This window comes from Esox lucius, chromosome 7, assembly GCF_011004845.1.
Source record: "Esox lucius isolate fEsoLuc1 chromosome 7, fEsoLuc1.pri, whole genome shotgun sequence".
In the NCBI taxonomy this organism is placed as follows: Eukaryota; Metazoa; Chordata; class Actinopteri; order Esociformes; family Esocidae; genus Esox; species Esox lucius.
Window position 1 is genome coordinate 22,902,331 of NC_047575.1, and position 12,635 is coordinate 22,914,965.

General features: G+C 39.3%; 1 protein-coding gene across 1 annotated transcript; it reads left to right on the forward strand.

Annotated features, from left to right (window-relative positions):
* wnt11 (wingless-type MMTV integration site family, member 11) lies at nucleotides 1-12,094 on the forward strand. Its single transcript, XM_010870694.3, has 6 exons — nucleotides 1-199; nucleotides 1,552-1,746; nucleotides 4,508-4,752; nucleotides 6,315-6,592; nucleotides 7,501-7,793; nucleotides 10,949-12,094. The coding sequence occupies exons 2-6, from the start codon at nucleotides 1,664-1,666 to the stop codon at nucleotides 11,121-11,123; spliced, it is 1,074 nt and encodes a 357-aa protein (XP_010868996.1). The 5' UTR covers nucleotides 1-199; nucleotides 1,552-1,663; the 3' UTR covers nucleotides 11,124-12,094.
* The last annotated feature ends 541 nt before the right edge of the window (nucleotides 12,095-12,635 follow it).

Sequence of the window (12,635 nt, forward strand, 5' to 3'; positions counted from 1 at the left end):
TGAGTCCGACACATTCCGCAGAGCAAGACACACCACGCTAAAGAACCTGCGAGAGTAAGAGCCGCTGGTTCTGGGCTGCAAACGATGCTTACTTTTTTTTCGGATTCATTCACATCGCAAAATAGTGGATTTACACGTATTTGTGGGGGATATTGAATTGACAAGGATTACAAGGAATTTAATTCAATCATCACTAAAGGTGAGGAGCAATGGTCTTTCCGTGACATGACTATCATAGTCGACAGTTGTCGGTAACTTGCTTATTTTTCGAGTTTTAAAGCATGTTTGAATTTGTTGAACACAAATTAGGCTTTATAAATATGATATATTATTAAGTTATATCCGTGACTTTAGTATGGATAGAGTGTATCGAATGGGATAAAGACTTCATTGTAGGCTAACTAAAAGGAATGACGTTACAAGTTTAACTAGATTTTATTTGCCTCTTTCCCACCTGACTGAACAGATATAGAATGCTAAAAACACCAGAAATGTTCAAACATGCATTCAAGCGCGAAATGTAAAAGAAGGATCTGGACAAAGTTAAATCGCTTTAAGTTGAGTGGCTGATATGGCAAGAGGGAACTCAAAATATACTATTTGTTTGAAGATGATTTTGAAAGCAGTTCCACCCCACACCAAATCCCAATTTAACCTCTCCATGCATTGATCTGTTTCTCAACCTAACAGGCCACCTGCATGTAAAACGGACGATTGGAATTAATTATAGGTCAATCATTGTAACGTGCGGCTGAGTAGTAAGCTTTTTATGTACGTTTTAAAGAAACGTCAATGAAGTAAAATCAAATTTTGTTCTCTTGACAAATGGTTGATTATTTGCTAACGCATATACCACATGTTTCACTGACATTTCAAAAGTGTCTTCTTGCGCTTTTGAACCGTACAAGATTGAACCCTAAAATAAGAGATTTGCGTTAGGCTAGACACATGAGATTTATCTGAATATGTGGCCGTGGTGGTAGTCCAGTAGTGACATTACTCTTTGTACTGGCTTTTTGTAGTGATTGGAAGTAATAAGCAAGGACTCTGTACAAATCTGTTAAAATGGATTTCTTATCATCATTATCATCCTCATCAGCCAGCCTTATAATTATATTTGAACTGCCCGTTTGCGAAAGGCTTATTATGTATTTACTACAGTCTCATAAGCGATGTTTTATTAAAAAAGGTTGAAAATTGTGGGGGTAGCCTTTAATTATTTACTCACTGGTGAGAATCTCTCAACTTTTATAGGGTTTTCTGTAATTTATATGATCAGGGTTTCCCAAATATATAATGGGAATTTATTAACAAACTCAGCAACGTTTGTGTGCTGCTATGACATGCAGGCTAGTTTTCATGTCTTGGTTTTACACAGTGGGAAAGATAATTTTTGGGATGTATGATTTCTTTATTACTTCTCCACTATGGTTGAAAAAGGTGACAATGAACAAAACTAGTACAGCATAGATATTTTGATTTTATATTTGAATATATTTCTGTGGAATGTTGCTTTAATGGTTTAATGCATTTTTCTGTTCCTCCATACAGGGGACAGGGGGTTAGCCGGTGCCATTCAACTGATTTGATGATTGCACATAAAATAACCTAGAAGCCATCAGACACCTGCATTACAGTAATATCTAAGTTGAACTCTGACATCATGAAGAGAATCTCCAAACCCCTCCCACTCAGTCTGCTTACCGTTCTGCTGCTGTCCCAGGTTTGCTCCAGCATCAAATGGCTGTAAGGACCCTTTGTTTTCCCTTTTTTGTCTCTGAATTTTTCCTGTATTTTGGACTATGTGGTATAAAAGCGGGGCTTTACAAGTGCTTGATATCTACTTTATTTTGTTGTTATCAAATAGAATTAAATACATAACAATTGAAGATTTTGTTTTGGCCTATACGAATATGTTAATCAGTCGTATATGTGGGTAAAATGAAAGTGTTTAATGTCCTGAGACTAAAATAGGCTCTAAATGTGTCCAGATACATTTTTATTAAGGTTTTCACTGGAATTAGGGAGTGAGAAATGTATGCTCTATAGCATATTTATCAACATAACCAAGAGTGACATCCAATGGACGTTTGCCTCAGATGTTGAAATTCCTCCGTGATTTTTTTTTTCTTCCATACATAACTTAATAGACATTTGAGGATTGCACATGATTTGGGTTGATTAATTTGCACCTGTAGCTTGAAACCTGTAAGAGTGAGTTGTTGTTGAGCAGTAAATGTGCAACAGATTGAATGAGAGAGACAGAGAGAGGGAGACAGAGAAAGACAGAGAGAGAAATACAGGGAGAAAGGAAAACCGAGAGAAGGGGGGGGGGGGCAGCAAATATGGGGGATTGCATGACATTGTGCTAAATCCTATAGTAGAAAGGGTCTCCTCCAGTCTTGATATTGCTATGGAGCCTGGATGTGAACCAGATGGGCCCATAAACACCTGTGAGCTCTGGGTTACCACGTGCACAGGGGAGTCACAGCTTATCATTGGGCATGGAGTGGCGGCCCCCTTGCTACTAATCCAAAACAGGCCAAGGTACAGGAGGTGCTGGTTGGTTCTCACGGAACTCTCTCTCCATTGCAATGTTGCTGTAAGACATAGTGAACAGAGATCAGAACCTGGATGAATGGACCAGGTTCTCTGGTGCTTTTTCTTCTTTTCATGTATACCTCCCTTTTAGATTTCGGTAATCCATTAAACCAAGTAAAGTCTTGATAGAATAAAATCCTTTAATAAAGAATGATGATTGATAGTTGTCATATGTCGATATTTATTTTAGTATTATATTAATATCTATAATGTTTATTGAATATCTATTTGTACTAAAAGTACTTATACTGCTTTTGAATATCTTTTCTTTTTTTGTTTCTCTGGCCTAAACTACATTCTGATTTGTTTTACAACAAGATACTATACAAAGTCATTTAACACAGTTCTGATATTAATGTGGTCTTGTTTTGGGGTTAAACTCACTAGAATAATAATACCCAGCATACATTGCATATTCTTTATTTTAATTATGCACTTTTGGGTAATTTAGTATCCAGAGCAATGTACAGTTAGTACAGTGTCGTCGTCATCCCCAAAAAAGCTGGGACATGTTTGGTCATTTGATTTGAATATAGTGTTGTCAGAGAAAGTCATCCTTCGTCCTGCAAAATTCGATTGTTTTAAACAGATGTGTTTTTGTTTTCTTCCCACAAGTGTGGTTCTAACTTTTTATGGTAAAAGCTAAATATAATATATGTATATAATAACCCCATTCCATATAGACTGTCAGGAGCATGTGTGTTTCTCTTCCTTCAGCACCCCACGGACACTACTAGTAAATCAGTAAATAAGACTTATGGAAGAAATATTTTCATCACTGATATTTATACTTCTACAGAATAATAGTTCTTGATGTTTCTCTATGCATTTATTTACACTTGGGGTTGTGCAAATGTTTTTCAATATCAAAATGGGATCACAGACATGAACAGTTTGAAAACCCTGAGTTAATGGAATCAACTAAAGGACATAAACATCTACATATCACATATCATACCTGCATTTTATTTGAGTGGTATTAAGTCTTTATTTTGATATTATGGTCTTTAAGATATTGTGTAATACAGTTTCGTACATTTTTGCCTAGGGTCTAGAGGACTGTTTTTGGCCATATCGCTGAAACAGTGAACAGTTTGTTTTTGGTCCTTTGCTGTATCGGAACACTTTATCCTCTAACTTTCCCACTTTTTCTCGTCTACTTCTTTCTTTAGAAATAAATAGTAAATAATGTATATTTGCAATTTTTTTCAGCTCCGGATGTAGTGCCTTCTGTTAGTTCAGGGTCTGTTTTTTGTATTATAACAGATGCTCTTATCCAGAACAACGTAAAGGAACAGTTAGGGTTAAGTTCCTTGCTTAAGGGAACAACGCCTTTTCCACCTTGTTGGCTCAAGGATTCAAACAAGCGTCCGTTCGTCTACTACTGTTCGCTACCTAATGCCCATAATATTCTAGACCTTCTCTGCAGAACTGAATAAGGAGAACAACCTGGGTATATTCATTCTGCCAAACAAAACATTTCGGTTGCGAAACTTTTCATTAAACAGAGTTTCTATGGAACAAATTAATGTAAGTTCTTCCCTGTTTTGTCGCACACAAAAAACTGAAAGGAACTTAACAAAATAAATATTTTTTTTCACAAGTTATACTTTTTATGGATGAATACTCCTCTGATACCTGTAATATTTGACCTGTCCATGACATCTTGACAGATTTACTGTGGCATACTTTCTAAAACTTTTTCTTTTCTAGGTACAAATGCCCTACAAGTACCAAACATCTCTGATTATATATTATATTGGTTAAAACATTAGGATTTTTTTTAAATCTGTAACAGCATGTGCATTCATAAAATGAATTTCATAAATCTGGTAACCTTGTGATTTTGATAATACTATGTGGTTTCAATATATTTTGCATACATATAAAGTTATTTATTTTCCAGGGCTCTATCGCACACGCCCGCATCCTTCCACATCAACCAGACCCAGCACTGCAAGCTGCTGCCGGGCCTGGTTTCCTCACAAGCCCAGCTGTGTCGGAGCAACCTAGAGCTGATGCAGACCATCATTGCTGCAGCCCGTGAGGTCAAGAAGACGTGCCAGAAGACCTTTGCTGACATGCGCTGGAATTGTTCCTCTATTGATATTCCCAGAGACTCCACGAGGTACAGACCAGACCTTGACAGAGGTAGGCCTACTAGTCACAATCTACTGTTTATGGTGGTTAGAATGTGAAGTTAAAGAATGGGGGGGGGGGCTGGAATGAAGTATGTGAAAGTCTATTTACTTAAAAGAGTGAGACACATTGTGGTGGGCAAATTCTTTTTTCTGTAAATAAATGTGATCACTGTAAAATGAAATTAAAAAAGCAAATCTAAATGTAGCAGGAGATCGTTTACAAGAGGGATTTTAAAGCTTTATTCATGGTCCTTAGTGGTCTTTTATGCTCTGAGGATAACACAGACTTGGCCAACGCAAGGCTACCATTCTTCTTTGTGTCCCCTTGAAAGAAGGGAAATCGTCCACTATAACCCTAGCCACCCACCTCCCTAATATCCATGCTACAAAGTCCTCTTTAAGTGCTCGATGCGGTGATCTTCATAGCTTAGTAATGCCTTGATTATTTCCTGTGGCACAATGGACTCCATTCTTTTTTCATGTGAGAGTGATAGTATTGAGTTGGACAGTGACCATTAAAAGGGATCTAGACATTCTTTTTATTTACTGGCATCTCTTCCTCTGTTCTAAATTCCTTTTATGCCATACTTTTAATCACATCTGGTTTTCTATAGTAAATCAGCTTGTGAAATATTGCCAAAGATCTCAACTGAACATACATCTAAACGAATAAGCACACTACAGTTGTTCAATTCAGTAAAACTTATTAGTAATTCATATAGTACGTGCCTACACGTTACATGCGCGCTCCTTACAGTAATTTGTCTGAGTGTTTTTTGTGTTCCTGACTGGTACTTTGATGGGTTTATTTTCAGTGCCAAAAGGATCTTTGCTGAGCCAGACAGAGCCAGTAACAGTTCAAGTTTTATTGAATTTGGGTGAAGGAATAACAACCCCACAACAAAGAATTGGCTCCTAATCAAAGGTTGGGGAGATAGCTCCATGACGATGTGCCTAGGAAGAAGACAGGCTCAATCGATCAACTGTTAGATGGTTCATTCATTTTGTCTCCAACTTATTATCCAGCATGGCCATAACTGCCACTTTTCAACTATATAATATCCATATTTTTCATTCCAGCTGCACAAACATTTCGGTCTAGTGACTTTCTCATGTTACTCTTACTGAGATGTAACAATATTTAAACCTGAATGAAGATTTAAGTGCATCATGGAAGATCAGGTAATAAGAATGTAGATTTAACTTATCTTCTTCCCAGTCAGGTTTACTGTCTAGTCCTGTTGACTCTGTTCTAAGGGGTTCTGGAGGAGAATAACACAGTTCAACTTGGAGTTGTATTTTTTGGGAATGGGGTCATGAGATTTTGAATCTTAACCAGGGAAATAGATACAACCACATTTGTATCAATAAAAAAAAATAATAATAAAAAGCTCTGTTTTTTTTTTTTTTACAACCAAGCTCACAGCTCTCAGAGATTACTTGTATAACCCCAGAGCAATTTCTTTATAGTTTCTCTTGTGATCACATTTTGAAATAAGGGGATAATGGTTATTCTACACATAGAAGTCAATTCCCAAATCCCTCACAGAGGATTTGTCTTGTTTCCAACAGGCACGAGAGAGTCAGCATTTGTTTATGCCCTGTCCGCCGCAGCCATCAGCCACACAATCGCACGGGCATGCACGTCGGGGGACCTGCGGCTGTGTTCCTGCGGCCCCATCCCAGGAGAGATACCAGAGCCCGGCTACCGGTGGGGTGGCTGTGCAGACAACTTGCACTATGGCCTGGTTATGGGCTCCAAGTTCTCTGACGCCCCCATGAAGATGAAGAAGGCAGGCTCTCATGCCAACAAGCTGATGCACCTACATAACAGTGAAGTGGGGAGACAGGTAGTTACACATGCAGATTCTTCATACAATCATATATTGTAGTAGTAGTTGTGTTGGTAGTAGTAGCAGTATTAATGGTAGTAGAATTAACATCAGTAGTAGTAGTAATAGTAGTAGTAGTAGTAGTAGTATTAGTGGTAATAGCATTAACAGTAGTAGTAGTAGTAGTAGTAGTAGTAGTGGTAATAGCATTAACAGTAGTAGTAGTAGTTGTAGTAGTAGTAGTAGTTGTAGTGGTGGTGGTAGTAGTGGTAGTAGTAGTAGTAGTAGTAGTAGTAGTTGTAGTTGTAGTTGTAGTAGTAGCAGTAGTAGTAGTAGTAGTAGTTGTTGTTGTTGTTGTAGTGGTGGTGGTAGTTGTAGTAGTTGTAGTTGTAGTGGTGGTGGTAGTAGTGGTGGTAGTATTAGTAGTAGTAGTAGTAGTTGTAGTTGTAGTTGTAGTTGTAGTTGTAGTAGTAGTAGTTGTAGTGGTGGTGGTAGTAGTGGTGGTATTATTATTATTAGTAGTATTAGTAGTATTAGTAGTAGTAGTAGTCGTAGTAGTAGTGATAGTAGTAGTAGTAGTAGTGGTAGTAGTGGTGGTAGTGGTGGTAGTCCTAGTAGTGGTAGTAGTAGTAGTAGTAGTGGTAGTAGTAGTAGTGGTAGTAGTGGTGGTGGTAGTAGTGGTGGTAGTCCTAGTAGAGGTAGTAGTAGTAGTAGTAGTTGTAGTAGTAGTGGCAGCAGAAGCAGTAACAACATCAGTAGTAGTAGTAGTAGAAGAAGCACTCTGGCTGGAAAGATGTATATTGATGGATAAACCGATTGGATCATTGCCTGTTACTATAAGTCAATGTAAAATATTTGGGATATTTTCTGCTATTGCATTAGCTCCCTTAGTAACAGTATTTGATGAACCCTCCTCTTTCCCCCAGGCCCTGAGAGATGCGCTGGTGATGAAGTGTAAGTGTCACGGTGTGTCTGGTTCCTGCTCCATAAGGACCTGCTGGAGAGGCCTGCAGGACCTGAAAGACATCGCCATGGACCTGAAGACCAAATACCTGTCAGCCACCAAGGTGGTGCACAGACCTATGGGCACACGCAAGCAGTTGGTCCCCAAGGACATTGACATCAGGCCCGTCAGGGAGAACGAGCTGGTCTACCTACAGAGCTCCCCGGATTTCTGTGCCAAGAACGATAAGCTGGGCTCTGTCGGCACCCAGGACAGGTGAGACTGCTGTGTGTGTGTGTGTGTGTGTGTGTGCGTCCGTGTGTGTGTCCCGTACGTACTTCATGTTCGTCAAAGCATGGTGTAATGGGTGCCACATGGAGGAAGAATATAGGTTATTATACTGTTATTATGCAACTGCAAGAGATACTCAATATACTGGCCTGGCTTCTGCTGAACTTCAGGAAATGACCAGTACTTTTTCTTCTCAAGTGGTTAGTTTGTCTAGGATTTATTCCGTTGCCGTTTTCCCTGGTGGCGGGAAGCATCTTGTTTTGAGAATCCTGGATAAAGCAAGTGGTCTCTGAGACGGGCCTGTCTGTGGAACTGTATGGCTGAGCAAGTGTCACTGACATGATGATTGTGACTGTGGCCCTTGTGTTGCTATCAGGCAAGGGTGAGTAATGAGGTTATTCATAGGGCCTGAGTACAGCTGATATCGATTTCACAACACAACATTGAGGGGAAAACGTGTATTAGCCAGTAAAAATGAAAAAATACATCTTGACTTTTATGTTTTATTATGAAACATAGGTTACATATTTTTAGGCTGACCACTGTGAGAACGTAGCTCTCTAAGTAAAGCCTATTTTCTTTGTCTAAGGAAATGGCCTTGAGAGAAAGGTGGAGATCTGGCCGTCCCTCTTCTACAAAAACTATCTTTGTATTTTTTAATATTTTGCGATGGATATCCATTTTAGTAGCATAGCTGAATCTCTAAATGAAGACGAACATAAATTAAATATTGTCTTTAATCAGTGTCTTTAATCAGAAGAGGTTGACAAATAGATTCAGTTAGGGGACAATTTTTGTCATAGTGGCTGATCATGTAGCAAATATTCAAATTTGGACACTATGAATTGACCACAACTATGGCCACAAAAAATGACTGTATTATCACAAATTTTTTTATTTATCCAAACTGACTTAGATAATTAGGAAAATACTTAGTCATAGAAATATATTTGACTAAAAGCTATCAATGCTATCAATAGTAATGAAAAAATAAAATAAAATCAAAGTACAGTGTTTTTTTTAATTAGGGGTGAACATTGAAACTAAATGATGATATTATGATATTTACCAAAAACTAAAATCCCTCAAACTTTGGAGGGCCAAAAAAGTGTACCCCTAACACATTTGTAAAATAAAAATGTTAACATCATTAAAATACAGGTATTTGTATTAAGTATAAAACAAAAACCTATGCAAAGATCACCCTTAACCTTATCAACATTCCTTCTATTCGTATTTGTATTATGTATAATACAAAAAATCCTACTGGTTATTATTATTTTAAATAGTTGCAGCTCTAAACAAGACTGTCTTTCTATCAGGACTATGAAAATATTTGTTTTTGTAAAATTCATCCCTCTAAAGTATCTTTTCAAAGTACATCAGACTGCAGTTAGAGCCAGTACAATACAAATTACAGCAGAATAAGTTTAAGTACTTGTTTCCAAACCCTGCCAAGCCCTGGAGGCAGCTGTATTCCAACGGGCCTAGCCCTAAGCTTCTGAGTTGCAGTCCACTTAACAGATGACCTGAAGACATGTTCCGTGTCAGGTGCACTCACTGTGCTCCATGTATCTGCTGTCCCCAACTCGATAAGGGTCCCGTTGTATATATTTAGTGCTCCATGCTGAGTCACAAGGCACCACCAACCTCCTGCAATCGTTAGTGTCTGTCTGCAGAAGGAGGTGTGACGCGCATGTGCCGTGTGGTGGTCTGTTTCCATGAGGGGCTGGGGGATGTTTTAACCTTCCCATCCCACGCCCCCTCCCTTAGCAAAAGACCTCAGCACCATCCTCCTCACTCCCACTGTCCCAGGCACTCATGACGGAGCCCTATCTGTGCTAAACTGTGTGACTTCTAATCTCGCTACTCCTCGCCATGGATGGCTTTGACCCCATTATTGTGTCAGTGTTGTGTTTTAAATAAGGAGTGTGCGACCGCGGTTTGTAGCCAACACTGCCATCTGCTTTGCTCACAAATTTGTCCCGTTACCGAACGGACCAATCAACCGTATGTCAGGCGTAACGAAACTATCACAGCCCAATCGAGCTGTGTGGTGCCGTAACTATTAATGCAGCACTGTAAGCGCAGTGTCCATACATAACACCCGTTGATATACCTGGAGTGGGGTAGCAGCAAACTACTACTTTGTCTACTTTTCAGTTAGATAGAAATGGTGTCTCTTCTGAAGAAAGCAGTCCTTTGTGTGTCTTCCCAGTTTGTGTGCCCATTTGATTGATTGTGACAGTAGTTGTTGTGGGATGGGTGAGTTTTAGTTCAGAATGAGATTAGTAGCTTGGATTCTTAGAGATGGCCTACCACTGTGTTAATAGCCATGTGGAGGCAAGACTGGCCTTTTGATCATTAACCTGGACCAGACTGATGGAGTCGATTTACCCCGAATAGCAAGTACAGAGTTAACCCCCCCCCCCATCCCTCCCTCCCTTGTCAGCAGCCTTCAGCCAACATCTCAGGTTCTCTGTCTATCACCATGCTGGCCATTAACACTGCTATTATAAAACAATGCTATTAAGTGGAGTGAGGGACAGGGTTAAATAGAGGGAGGGCTCCCCTGTGCATCGGCTGTGATTTATGATAAGGCTATTCTCTGCTCTCTTAAGATGCCCCAGGCTTAAGAACAGAAAAGGTCCCAAGCCCTGTGGCCCAAAGACAAAACACAAGGGGACATGTTGGGGTGAATGCACAATAAGCATTCTTCAGTCTCCCCTTTAAGGAGCATTGTTAGCCTTAGGTTGTCCAAAACGGTGGACAAAACATTTTTGCAGTTTATTTATGTGTGGGACTGTTCTGATGTCAACGGTGTGGCTTGAGCATTGAGCAGGGGGCTAAAATTAGGTTTAGAGTTTATGTTAGAGGTAATGTTGGGATAAAGGTTAGGATTAGGGGTTAGGGATGATAGGATTTTGGGTTAGGGTTAGAAAATATGATTTCCGTCCTAAGACAGATAGTAATACAAACATGTGTGTTGGTGTGTTCCATAGACCAAAATGTAATACCAGTGTATAAATTGGTATGTGCAGATAAGTGTCATTCAGTTACACAAAAATATATTAAACCTAGTTTTAACTTTAATTATTTCTCTCTCTCTCACTCTCTCTCTCACTGTCTGTCCATTTCAGGCAATGCAACAAGACGTCCATTGGCAGCGACAGCTGCGACTTGATGTGCTGCGGGCGTGGCTACAACCCCTACACAGAGAAACTGGTGGAGCGCTGCCACTGCAAGTACCACTGGTGCTGCTACGTAACATGTAAGAAGTGTGAGAAGATCGTGGAGAGATACGTCTGCAAATGAGTAGATGTTGTCTACTTCCTATGTCCATCCACCTACCTAACCACCCCACGTCTCTGGGCTGGGGCAGCAGATAACCAAAGCACTACGTTACCAAAATGGCTTACTTTTGTCTTAAGCTTTAGCATGTATATTTTGACAAGAAATGGTTTATTTTTGTTCATTATTTTTAATTAAACTCTGACCCACAAGCTGGACTTAAACGTTTTCAATTTTACGAACGTGAAACACATGGGTGTTGTGACAATGCCTATCAGTTCACGTGAAGACCGCCGTCCTTGAGGGTTGTTCTTTTCTTTAATAAATGTGCATTACACGGCAAACTGGGACACCAAAGGTCTATTTTCGTATACTTTTATTAAAGAAATGATATTGGATGTTTTTTTTAGAAGGACTGTAGTGTCCTTCTTTACAGTTGGAGTAGACTTCTGACCTCACACTGATGACGACATTCACCATTAACTTCTGAACCATTCCACGGAATTCAAATGGTTCTGAAGGATCCATGTTTTTTCTCAGATGGTACTCCTTTTTTTCAACTGAGAAAGAAACCCAGGTGGTGAAACACAAAGGGAACTTCAAGTACTTTCAGTCGTGGACAATGTTTTGTAACTAGTGTTGACCGGGACACTTCAGCACTGGAGCTCAAACGGGGATTCGCCTCCAGACATACAGTTCTGTGTGCATCCTCAGAAAAAGGACAACTAACTCCCAGTGTAAGACAGCAGCACATTATCCCTATAAAGTCTGACATGCAGGTAGTCCAAGTGGAATGCTCAAAACATGTCAACGGAAGACATGGATCTATTATAATGGCATGTTATTGTAACCCACTCTTGTGTGGCTGTACATACTGTCTTTTTGTATGCTGAATTAAAGAAAGAAATATTTATAAACTAATTAAAGAATCTTTACCAAGCTCTGTAAATGGAAATGTTTTCCTTTCCAAAAAACCACAACGGATTATCTCTCCATCATCATCATCTTCACTTTGTCATGATTAGTTTTTTCGGGAGCGGGCATTTACAATGTGTTGTAGGGATATACTAAAGGCCTAATGGGATTAATCTCTTTGTAACAAAAACCCTGGGAAACAGTTTTTTTTTGTTACATTCCTCACTTTTAAGGAATCTTTAACAAGTTTCACTTATTAAATACGGATAATGGGTGCTCTTGTACATGACTAAACCTTCAATCTAAAATAAATAGCACTAATTTAGTTTAATACATAGGTTTAGGTTGTTACTAAAGCAACATACATTTTCAGTTGGCACTCTGTAATGTAGATTACCTCTGACCAAACCTTGTGTTTCTCATGAAACAGACAGAAATAGCTTGTGAGGGCTTGAAGCGGAGCATTTTGCCCCATGCTGTGCTCTGACACGTTGTGGCTTCAACTTATACAAGCTCAGTACATGTACCACTACTGACCTTGCTTAATCATGGGGGCACAGATTCTTGTTACATTACATTTCTTGAGGCCTTTTATGAACTTTGTGCTTACAGACGTTTGTG